Source organism: Mobula birostris, chromosome 5 (genome assembly GCF_030028105.1).
Source record: "Mobula birostris isolate sMobBir1 chromosome 5, sMobBir1.hap1, whole genome shotgun sequence".
In the NCBI taxonomy this organism is placed as follows: Eukaryota; Metazoa; Chordata; class Chondrichthyes; order Myliobatiformes; family Myliobatidae; genus Mobula; species Mobula birostris.
Window position 1 is genome coordinate 84,899,557 of NC_092374.1, and position 12,936 is coordinate 84,912,492.

Here is a 12,936-nt window from a genome sequence, read left to right on the forward strand (position 1 = left end):
TGAATTACATATAACTTTTACACCCACTTCTTAGCACCCGCACTCCAGACACCCAAGATTAATGTTAATCAGCATTGTCTATTTTTTTTCAATCAACTGCAGTTCACAGCTGTAGGACCCTATTGTCCAGAGCTGTATTTTAAATTTAATCTATAGTCTACCTTCAGGTCTAAAGATTGGCTGATGAAGTTAATGTTTTAGTGTACACCGTAAGTCCAGAATATGCCCTAACAGCCTCCACATTCTTTCACATCCCATCTTCCTCCTTACGAAAAGAGTAAGAGACCGTACCGTTCTACTCCCTCAGTTCCCACTTTGGGGAAGACTTGCAAAGTCTCTCATTTGCTTTGCCCATGACCTTCCTGTTTTCCTGTTCTTTTCTACAGGCCCATTCAAAGAGTGTCACAATAAGGTTCCTCCAGAGATATATTTTGAAAGCTGTGTGTATGATCAGTGTGCCTCCGAGGGGGACACAGGAATCCTCTGCCTTGCCCTCCAGTCTTATGCAGCTCTCTGTGCCCAGGCTGGTGTCCCTGTAACCTGGAGAAAGAAGACATTTTGCCGTGAGTACCTCATACACACTCCTCTGCAATCTGAAACTGATTATGGAATCAGAATCAGGTTTAATATCATCGGAATATGTCGTGAGATTTGTTAACTTTGTGGCAGCAGTACAATGCAGTACATGATAATACAGAAAAAACTGAATTACAGTAAGTGTATACTGTATATATTTATATATACATTAAATAGTTAAATAGGTAGTGCAAAAACAGAATTTAAAAAGTAATGAGGTAGTGTTCATGGGTTCAATGTCCATTTAGAAATCTGATGGCAGAGGGGAAGAAGCTGTTCCTGAATCGCGGAGTGTGGGCCTTCAGGATCCTGAACCTCCTTCCTGATGGTAACAATGTGAAGAGGGCACGTCCTGGGTGATGGGGGTCCTTAATGATGGATACCGCCTTCTTGAGGCACCGCTCCTTGAAGATGTCCTGGATTCTACGGAGGCTAGTACCCATGATGGAGCTGACTGAGTTCACAACTCTCTGGAGCTTATTTTGAACCCCACACCTCATAACAGTTGGTGATGCAGCTAGTTAGAATGCTCTCCATTCTGTAGAAATTTCCGAGTGTCTTTGGTGACATACCAAATCTCCTCAGACTCCTAATGAAGTATGTACACTGTTGTGCCTTCTTTGTAACTGGGCCCAGGACAGGTCCTCATAGATGCTGACACCCAGGGACTTGAAATGGCAAGTTATTCACTGGGTTTATATCTGCCAGTGGGTTGGGGAGGACGTGTCCATCTCTCTAACTTACTAGCAGTGACGTCCTTTAGATACATCTGAGGACTAATGTTTCAACTGAAATCTGAATGCAGGATTGAGCTCAGGAGGGGCTTTCCACCCCACCCTGCCCCGCCCCACCCTCAGTCTGATGTCCCTCTCTGTTGGTGCCCTATCGTTCTGCCCCTCTTTCATGTGAACTGAGTTCCTCATTCTCTCCACACAGCTCTGAACTGCCCAGCGGGCAGTCACTACGAACCCTGCGGCAGCGCTTGCCCTGCATCCTGCACTGATCTGTCATCTCCCAATGAGTGCGCCCATCCCTGCGTCGAGGGTTGCGTCTGCAACCGTGGTTATGTGCTGAGCGGAGACAAGTGCGTCACATTTGACCAATGCGGTTGTGTGGATTCAGAGAGGAACTACCACTTGGTAAGTGCCACTGTATCTACTGAGAGCACTGTGTTTAACATGACAATGGTGTAGCAAAAGCTTCAGCAAGTGACAATACCTCGAGGGGTTCAAAGTTCAAAAGTTCAAAGTACATGTTCAGTATATAACTTGAGGATCCACCCCTCCCCCACCACCCCTACAGGCAGCCACAAAGCAAAGAAACCGAAAAGAACCCGTAAAAAAGACCATCGAACACTCAACATGCAGAGAGAGGAAAAAAACACAAAATGTGAAAACAATAAAAGTAAGCAAATAGCATTCAAAAGGAAAGTGAGTTCAGAGCACCAGGAGCAGAGACGGCCTCGGCCTCAGTTCAGCACAGAGCTGAGAAAACATCACGGAGCCCAGAGCAGCCGGATGCTCTTAGAATAAGCAATGGATACATTTGTCTTTATTACCAGGACACAAGGAAATCTTGTTGTATTTGTGTGCGTTTTGACGAGGCCACATGCTTCAGCTATCCGTGCTTAAGTTAGGAAATTCTATTCCTAAGAAAACACAGTTTGTCCAGGTGTTTAGGAGAGGTATGTTTTTGCTACTTTAAAACAGTGAAGTGCGACCAGTGTGCAACATGGAACATTACAGCACAGTATAGGCCCTTCAGCCCACAATGTTGTACAGACCTTTTAACCTGCTCTAAGATCAATCTACTCTTCTCTCTACACAACCCTCCATTTTCTTATCATCCATGTGCCTATCTAAGAGCTTTTAAATGCCCCTAGTGTATCTGCCTCTACCACCATCCCCTGGCAGGGCGTTCCACACATCCGCCACTCTCTGTGCAATAAAATCAAATCTCTGACATCCCGTCTATACTTTCCTCCAATCACCTTAAAATTATGCCCCCTCATATTAACCATTTCCACCTGGGAAAATGTCCCTGGCTGTCCACTCTGTCTCTGCCTCGTCAACTTGTGTATCTCTATCAGTTCACCTCTCACTCTCCTTCAGATCAAAGTGAAAAACCATACTCCCATCTTCAGGCATTGATAGGGCATTTGCTGTTTTTCCTGGCTGGAGACTCTACGTAGGGAAACATCATCTCAAGATAAAAGGGAGAGCCATTTGAGACCGAAGTTAGTGAAATCTTTTCACCAAGGGCAGTACATCTTGGAGTACTCTGCTCCAGAGGTTGGGTATATTCATGGCTGTGATTTTGGGGAATTGAGGGATATGGGAATCAAGAAGATGGTAGATTTCCTGGAGAGATCTGAATTGATTTTAATGAATAGTTGAGCAAATTCCAGAGCCAAATTATTGCTACAATGTGATTTGATACAGATACTCATAAAATTTGCGAATTTGGCCAAACATTTTATTCCGATTCCCATGGCCTCCTGTTGTGCCACGATGAGGCCACCCTCAGTGTGGAGGAGCAACATCTTATATTCTGTCTGGGTAGCCTCCAACCTGAAGACATGAATATCAATTTCTCCTTCCAGTTAAAAAAAAATTTCCCTCCCCTTTCCCCCTTCTTCTATTTCCCACTCTGGTCTCTTACCTCTTCTCGCCTGCCTATCACTTCCCTCTGAGTCTCCTCCTCCTTCCCCTTCTCCTACGGTCCACTCTCCTCTCCTATCAGATTCCTTCCTCTCCAGCCCTTGACCTTTCCCACCCACCTGACTTCACCTATCACCTTCCAACTATCCTCTTTCCCCTACCACCACCTTTTACTCTGGTGTCTTCCCCCTTCCTTACCAGTCCTGACGAAGGGTTTTGACCTGAAATGTCAACTGTTTATTCATTTCCATAGATGCTGCCTGACCTGCTGAGTTCCTCCAGCATTTTGTATGCGTTATTCTGGATTTCCAGCATCTGTGGAACCTCTTGTATTTATGATTTCTGAATAGACATGCTTTGGGTTTTGTTGGCAAGGCCAGGATATTGTTTCTCCCAACTGCCCCGGTCACTTCATGGCATAGAGTCAGAAAGGACAGAAGCAGGCCCTTCAGCCTAGCTGGTCTATGCTAACCAAGATTCCCACCTAAGCAAATCCCATTTGGCAGTTTGGTAGAAATGACCATTTCACACAGTAGTTAAGAGTCACAGAACATAGAACGTTACAGGCCATTCAGCCCACGGTGTTGTGCTGACCTTTTCACCTAGTCTATGATCTCATCTAACCGTTCCTTCCCACACAGCTGTCCATTTTTCTTTCATCCATGTGCCTATCTAAGAGTTTCTTAAATGTCCCTAATCTATTGTATCTGTGTTATGTTTTGTAACTTCCAAACATTAAACGAATTCATAGGAGGACCCGCAAGTCTGAAATGCGGGTCTAACTTTGAGTTTACTTTAAGTGAGGCCTGTGTGTATCACAAGCTTGGGCTTTTCTCTTTGGTGAAAATGAGGATGAGATAGAAGTGCACAAGATGAAAAGAGGGATGATATATGCAATTCACATATTTTTATGTATTACTCATTATTAAAAACTTAAACAAGTAAGAATATTTAATCAAGCAATATATATATATATACAAGATTACTCAAATATTATTGAGATATTAAATACACAACAATCTGTCTCTACCACCATCCTGGCAGTGCATTCCATGTACCCACCATTCTCTGTGTAAAGAACCTACCCCGACATCCCCCCCCTCCAAACACCTTCAAGTTATGCCCCATTGTATTAACCATTTCAACCCTGGGAAAAAGTTTTGGCTGTCCACTCTATGACCCTCTTTTCATCTTGTGCGCTTCTATCTCAACCTCATTTTCACCAAAGAGAAAAGCCCAAGCTTGCTTAACCTATCCTCTTAAAACATGCTGTCCAATCCAGACAGCATCCTGGTAAATCTCCTCTGCACCCTCTCTAAAGCTTCCACATCCTTCTTATAATGAGATGCCCAGAAATGAGCATGATACTCCAAGTGAGGTCTAACCAGGGTTTTCTAGAGCTGCAACATTACCTTCTGGCTCTTGAACTCAATCACCTGTCTAATGAAGGCTATCACAACATATGCCTTCTTAGCAATTCTATTAACTTCCGTGGCAACTTTGAGAGATCTATTTACATGGGCGTGAGATCCCTCTGTTCCTGCTCACTGCTGAATCCTGCCATTAACCCTGCATTTTGCCTTCACGTTTGACCTTCAAGAATCATTTCAAGCTTTTTCAGATAGAACTCCATCTCCCAACCACATTGTTGTGGACATAGAATCACATGTCACAAGGATGAATCTGTCAAGCTTGCACAGGTAGGCATCTCCCAGTCACCAGCTTCTCAGGGATCACCTGCCTCTCATTCCCAATTCATCACCTGCAGCCTATTTACACCCCCTCTCATCCACAGTCCTTGTTCACTCATGCAAACCAGCCAGTTTCAACCATTTGTTCCTAGCTTTCAGAGACCTTGTTGCCTGTTGTGTTTAGTATCTGTTCTCTCTTGTTTGGTGGCCCTTCATGGCTTGTTATTTTGCCATTGATTGTTAAAGTTATCGTTCAATACAAGATTGTTTCCGCTGCTTGGCTTCTGGGTCAAATCTTCTCTACATTTCCTGGAAGAGTCACAGATTTCCTTTCCTTCTAAAGGAATCAAATAAATTTCGGTAGTTTGATCTGGAAATTCCATGGTCATTGTTACTTAAAATTATCAATCAGATTCATTTAGTTAATTAACTGAATATGAATTATGGAGGATTATATCTACAGATCATTGATCCAAACCTCTGCATTAATATCTGAGTACACCAATAAGATCATAAGATATAGGAGCAGAATTAGTCCATTTGGCCCATCGAGTCTGCCCCGCCATTTCATCATGGTTGATCCATTCCCCCCCCCCCAGCCTCAATCTCCTGCCTTCTCCCCGCATCCCTCACTAATCAAGAATCTATTAATCTCTGCCTTAAATATACCCAATGATTTGGCCTCCACAGCCACATGTGGCAACAGATTCCCCAGATTCACCACTCTCCGGCTAAAGAAATTCCTCCTCACCTCCGTTCTAAATGGGCATCCCTCTATTCTGCGGCTGTGTCCTCTGGTCTTAGACTCCCCCCACAATAGGAAATATCCTCTCCACATCCGCTCTACTGAGGCCTTTCAACATTCGATTGATATCAATGAGGTCAGCCCTCATTAGAACATAGAACATAGAATAGTACAGCACAGTATAGGCCCTTTGGCTCACAATGTTGTGCTGACCCTTAAACCCTGCCTTCCATATAACCTCCCACCTTAAATTCCTCCATATACCTGTCTAGTAGTCTCATTCTTTTGAATTCCAGTGAGTACAGACCCAGAGCCATCAAACGTTGCTCATATGACAAGTCTTTCAATCCTGGAATCATTTTTGTGAACCTCCTTTGAACCCTCTCCAGTTTCAGTATATCCTTTCTAAGACAGGGAGCACACAACTGCTCAAACTACTCCAGATGAGGTCTCACCGGTGTTTTATAAAGCCTCAACATTACATCCTTGCTTTTATATTCTAGTCCTCTCAAAATGAATAACTCAATTTACAAAAGGGATGCATTCCTGGAATATGTTTCAATAGGTGAAGTTTTCTAAATTGAGTAGGCTAGGAAAATGAATTATGGACAATTCCATACATGTACTCTTATGCAAGGAGAGGGGCATGTTACATTATGTGTAAGAAGAACTTCATAAATTGAACATTTGTAAATCATTGGTATTGTCAATGACTCCACCTTTAAACATTTGGACAGTGCCAAATTTAGAGTTGTTACACCCCAAAGGTGAATTTGCTCCCTTTTTTGTATGTCCACTGAAAAGGAACACCAGAGAGATTAAAGACTGGTATTATTACAAAAAAAGGACTGGTAAGATAAATAAGAAGGTGAATGGATTTGAATAGTTTCTTTCTGTTTTTGTCTTATCCAGCTGGGAGAGAACTGGATCACAAACAGGAACTGCACAGAGCGCTGCACTTGCTCCAGCCCCAGCAACATCACCTGCGAGCAGTGGGAGTGTGGCCCCTTAGACAGTTGTGGAGTGCTGGACGGAGTCCTGGGATGTCAAACCACAGGTCAGGTTCAATACCTTACATTGATTGTTGAGGAGGCCACAATCAATACCTCTTTGAGCTTAGTAACAGAGTGACACGTCCAGCGGTACTGGACAAGGGCTACCTTTTAAATTCATTCTTCAGGATGTGATCATCACTGCCAAAGATAATACTTATTGCTCACAATGATTTGCCTTCAAGAAGGTGGTGAAGATTTCCTGAATGTCACAGTTCATCTCTTGAAGTACTTCCACAGTGTTGGTTAGGGCAAAAGTGAACTTAGATCTAACAATGGAAGAACATCAGTTTATTTCCAAGATTACAAGGTGCATGACTTAGAGGACTATCTGTAGATGGTGCCCTGTCCCCCGGCTTTCTTAGAGGTTAAGGTCAGTGCAACGATGACTCTAACAAACCAAAGCCACTGTGAAAGACCAAACACGGGGAGTTATACTGTGTGACACATTCTTTGATCCAATCCAATAATAAAGTTCAAAAAGTCAAACAAATGTATTCAATCCTTTATTAGTGTAGCACCCCGGCACGCCTCAGCGTCACTCAGCTCGCTGTCGTCTAGGGAAACAGCCCTCGACCCTGCCAAACTGGGTAATTAGTTTGTGTGGATGCTGTGTGATGTACCCCACCCCGCCCAAATAACAGACAATACACCAGATACGATTAAATGAATTACAGTTTATAGATATTACTGGAACTATATAATTAATAGAGATAAAATATAAAAGGTGCCACACTTATCAAAGTTCAATCTCTTCGTACACAAACAGTTGGAGCTCAGGACCCTCCTTCTTCAACCTGCGTCTCCCCTTGGACCACCTCGACCTGCCGCCTGGGACCAACAATGGTGGTCGACCAGATGCTCCACCCGAGTCCATCTCCGTCTCCTCTCCTCGCCGATCACCCTGGACCTCGGACTCCTACGCAGGGTCCGACCCTGTTAGTGGACTCACAGCACTTTGTCCATCCTCTCTCTCTCTCTCCCGCTTTTTCCCCTAAAACCTGCGCATTACAATATCTTACAGACACACAGAAAGCATAACATCTATCCCAATTGGTTCGTAACACCCTCTTATCAATAACATAATCCAAACAAACTGCTAGCGGGAGGACTTTCTCAGCAGTTAACATAATAAAGAAGCCATTTCAATTATAACATAACAAAGAAGCCATTTTAATTAGACTACGCAGTAACATAAAACAAGAAACCCCTTACATTAGTAAGTAACAAAACATACAGTCTTGAAGCGATGAAATTTATGAAATTAAAACTAGCGATATTAAACATACTTAAGTGGACTTAAACTATATTGCATACAGTTCTGGTCACCCCACTATAGGAAGGATGTTGAGGCTTTGGAGAGGGTGCAGAAGAGGTTTACCAGGATGCTGCCTGGTTTAGAGGGCATGTGGTATCACTAGAGGCTGGGCAAACTTGGGTTGTTTTCTCTGGAGCACCTGAGGCTGAGGGGGATCTGATAGAGGTTTATAAGATTATGAGAAGCATAGATAGAGTAGACAGAGAGCATCTGTTTCCCAAGGTTGAAATGTCTGATACCAGAAGGCATGCATTGAAGGTGAGAGGGGGTGGGTTCAAGGAGGATGTAAGGGGTAAGTTTTTTACTCAGAGAGTGGTAGATGCCTGGAATGCACTGCTTGGTATGGTGGTAGAGGCAAATACATTAGAAGCTTTTGTGTTTTAATTTTTATTTGTTTTTAATAACATGACTACATTTTATAAACCTGAGAAAGTCTGCAGATACTGGAAATCCAGAGCAACATGTGCAAAATGCTGGAGGAACTCAGCAGGTCAGGCAGATTCCATAGAAATGAATAGATTGTAGATGTTTTGAGCCAAGACCCTTCTTTAGGACCAAATCTTAGATTTTAGTAAGATGCAATCTTGTTTTTTCCGGATTAATGAATGTCAGAGACACCAACACAACATTTAAAGCCATTTGTCAGCTGATAAGATTGAAGGTGTGGCTTAATGGTTGTCAAAGCATTTCCAGGGACTGGCATTAGATGTGCAGCAGGGCTTGGCCAACCACAAGCGATCTTTGGGGATGAAGTTGTTGCAGTGGATAAGTATGGATAGGAGAGTTGGGAGCTCAGCTGACACATTGAGGTACACTGAACAGACCATCCGATAGAAAGTCAGTTGTGCACCCTCATTAGATAAAAGTCCACTTTGATCTCATTGGTCATGTACCAGTGTGTAGTGACCCTAATGAGGTGATGTATCTTCCAACAGGCTCTGCCTCGTGCCATGTTGCTGGGGACCCACACTATTACACATTTGACAACGCCATGCACAGCTTCATGGGTACCTGCACCTACACGCTGGTCAGCGTCTGCGACACCACCAAGGTGACTCCTTTCACCATCAGTGCCAAGAATGAGGAGCGAGGCCTACCTCAGGTTTCCTACCTCCGCGAGGTTCATATTGACATCTATGGTCACCGCATCACTCTGAAAAAGAGTAGGAGGATTCTGGTGAGTAGAGATAACCACAGAACCATAAGACATAGGAGCAGAATTCGGCCATTTGGCCCATTGAGTCTGCTCCACCATTTCATCATGGCTGATCCATTTCCCTCTCAACCCCATCCTCCTCATAACCTTTCACACCCTAACTAATCAAGAATCTATCAACTTCTGCCTTAAATATACCCAATGACTTGGCTTCCATAGCCGCCTGTGGCAGCGAATTCCACAGATTCACAACCCTCTAGAAGAAATCCCTCCTCATCTCCGTTCTAAATGAATGTCCCTCTGTTCTGAGGCTGTGTCCTCTGGTCCGAGACACTCCCACTAACAGAAACATCCTCTTCACCTCCACTCTATCTAGCCCTTTATAAAGTCTCAACATTGCCTCCTTGCTTTTATATTCTAGTCCTCTTGCATGGGTGCTAACATCAAATTCACCTTCCTCACCACCGACTTAACCTGCGAATTATTTTTTTTATTTATTGAGATATAGCACAGAATAGGCCCTTCCTGCCCTTTGAGGTAGGTCACCTAGCAATCCCTAGTCTAATCACAGGACAATTTACAATGACTATTAACCTACCAAATGATACGTCTTTGGACTGTGGGAGAAAACTGGAGCACTCAGAGGAAACCCACCCAGCTGTGGGGAGAACATACAAACTCCTTACAGGCAGTGGCAGGAGTCCTCCATGAGGACTTCCAAATCCCCTGAGGGACAGCCACTAGAATCACAATCAGGTTTAATATCACCGACGTATGTCGTGAAATTTGCTGTTATGTGGCAGCAGCACATTGTAATACATAACAATAAAAACTGTATTTTACAGTAAGTAGTATATACATTTTTTAAAGTTAAATTAAATATGTAGTTCAAAAAGAGAAAAAAAAGTAGTGACCAAATTCCAGGTTCCCTGGATTCCTCTCTCCTGTTCCTAAATTGTGGACTACTCTAGATCTTGATTCCCACCCATAAGATCTCTTGGTCACCGCTTCACCATTCATAAACTTTATTTCATTCAAAGACTTCACTGCCCCTAGATTCGTCCACTGGCTGCCAATCTGGTGATGTCATAACCTCTTCACCTATGTCTAAAGTCCTCTATTCCTACAAGACCAAAGTTCAAAGTTAATCTTATTATCAAAGCACATATATGTCACCATATACAACCCTGAGATTCGTTTTCCTGTGGGCATAGTCAACAAATCTATAGAATAATAACCATAACAAAATCAATGTAAGACCGCCTACTTGAATGTTCAATCAGAGTGCAGAAGACAGCAAACTGTGCAAATACAAAAATAATAATAGTAATAAATAAGCAATAAATATCAAGAACATGAGATGAAGAATCATATAAAGTGAGTCCATTGGTTGTGGGAACATTTCAATGATGGGATAAGTGAAGTTGAGTGAAGTTATCCCCTTTGTGTCAAGAGCCTGATGATTTAGGGGCTCCTGAACCTGGCAGGATGAGTCCTGAAGCTCCTGTACCTTCTTCCTGATGGCAGCAGCAAGAAGAGAGCATGCCCTAGGTGGTAGAGGTCCCTAATAATGAATGCTGCTTTCCTGTGACAGCATTTTATGTAGATGTGCTCGATGGTTGCGAGGGCTACTCCATTTCTGAGCTCTTACGCATCCCTAATTCCCTTGACTCCATTGCCTTCTGTTCCCTGTGCCATAAACTCTAGAACTCTGCAACTCCTATAACACCCCCTGCCTTTCCATCTCTATCTTTCTATCTATGTACCTACTGGTTCTTCTTAAAACATATCAATCTTTAACCATTTGACCTAATATGTCTTTGAACTTAGAACTTTGTAGTTGAAAAGGATTTGATAACACCTCAGTATGTCATCAAAAAGCATTTTAGAATTTGAAATGTTCTGTACAAGGGTGGATTTCTGGTGGCAATGACTTCACAGATTTCTGTTTATATTCTGTAGGTGGATGGGATGAGGGTTCGAACCCCATTGTTTGGTCAGATCAAAGGCATCTCCATTACAAGCAGTGGCATTTACTCTGTAGTAGAGACTGACTTCGGCCTGGTGGTGAAGTTTGACGGAAATCACCATTTGGAGATCAAGGTTCCCAGCACCTACTTTGGGAAGGTGAGAGTGCAAACAGAGGGAACACCATGGGCTGCCTGGTAACCCGCAGACAACTCTCCCATACTTACCTGTCATTACGTCCCACGTCATATGATGTAGATGATCACAGTCTTTCCATGACCATGATTGTTCTTGGCAAATTTCTGTACAGAAGTTGTTTGCCATTGCCGTATTCTGGACAGTGTCTTTACCAGACAGGTGATCCCAGCGGTTATCAATACTCGTCAGAGTTTGTCTGCCTGATGTCAATGGTCGCATAACCAGGACTAGTGATACGCACCAGCTGCTCGTACGACCATCCACCACCTGCTCCCTTGACTTCATGTGACCCTGATTGGCAGGGGGCGGGGGGGGGGGGGGGTGCTAAGCAGGTCTTACACCTTGTCCAAGGGTGATCTGCAGGCTAATGGAGGGAAGGAGCGAGTGCCTTTCACCTCCACCTCACCATATGTCTTTAGTAACACTGCTTACTGCTGCCTCTGTTCTAGGACCTCTATCCTAATATATTTTAATTCCCTGCTGAATAGAAGGATTTTTCATTTGGTTCTTTGGTTGAACAACTTTTATTTACCAAATAAGCTATTTTTAAGAATTTTTTCATGATTTTGAACAGCTCCATTAAAACTTCCTCCACTCTGTGGAGAAGACTTCCTGCTTTTTCAGCTTTCTCAAACAAATATGCTTTTCCCTGGAACCACATATTAATCTATCCTATTCTAAACCAGTGCGTCCTTTCCAAAGTTTTAACTTTTGAAGGGGCATTGGAGGAAGCTAATAATCTGTAGAATGCTTTCTCAGGGCTAGTAGGAGAGTGGAAGGATCACAAAGCTACTCTGGTAAGACCATTAGACAATAAGACATAGAAGAATTAGGCCACTTGGCCTACAAGTCTGTTCCTCCATTTCATTATGGCTGATCCATTTTCCTTCTCAACCCCAATCTCCTGCCTTCTCCCCATATTCTTTCATGCCCTGACCAATCAAGAATCTATCAACCTCTGCCTGAAATACACCCAGTGATTGACCTCCACAGCTGCCTGTGGCAACAAATTCCACATATTCACCACTCTCTGGCTGAAAAAATTCCTCTTCATCTCCATTCTAAATGGACATCCCTCTATTCTGGCTGTGTCCTCTGGTCTTAGACTCCCCCACCACAGGAAACATCCTCTCCACATTCACTCTATCAAGGCCTTTCAACATTCAATAGGTTTCATTGAGATTCTGCTCCCCTCCCCCCAATTCTTCTGAATTCCAATGAGACAGGCCTAGAACCATCAAACACTGCTCATATGACAAGCCTTTCAATCCTGGAATTATTTTCCTGAACCTCCTTTGAACTCCATCCAATGTCGGCACATACTTTCTTAAATAAAGGGCCCAAAACTGCTCACAATATCCCAAGTGAGCCCTCACCAGCACCTTAATGGTGTAAATTGATCACCTACATTACATGAATCAGTACTGTCCTGTGGATAGAAAGGAGAAGAGAGTGAGAGGAGAGGAGGACGAGGGAAAATGGATGAACTGAGTGACTGTTCAGGAATATGTTGCAGAAAATTTCGAGGCGGGGTGTCATATGTCTCAGTACAGCACCTTTTTCTCAGGGTGT

The 12,936-nt window shown here is 43.4% G+C and overlaps 1 protein-coding gene across 1 annotated transcript in view; it reads left to right on the top strand.

Moving 5' to 3' along the window:
• The window catches only part of zanl (zonadhesin, like), a 245,673-nt gene that overhangs the window by 187,944 nt on the left and 44,793 nt on the right, over window positions 1-12,936 (top strand). The window contains exons 75-79 of the mRNA XM_072259463.1: window positions 387-563; window positions 1,513-1,715; window positions 6,585-6,729; window positions 8,978-9,219; window positions 11,161-11,325. Of these exons, the coding sequence (XP_072115564.1) occupies window positions 387-563; window positions 1,513-1,715; window positions 6,585-6,729; window positions 8,978-9,219; window positions 11,161-11,325 (932 nt within the window). The remainder of the gene's footprint in view (window positions 1-386; window positions 564-1,512; window positions 1,716-6,584; window positions 6,730-8,977; window positions 9,220-11,160; window positions 11,326-12,936) is intronic.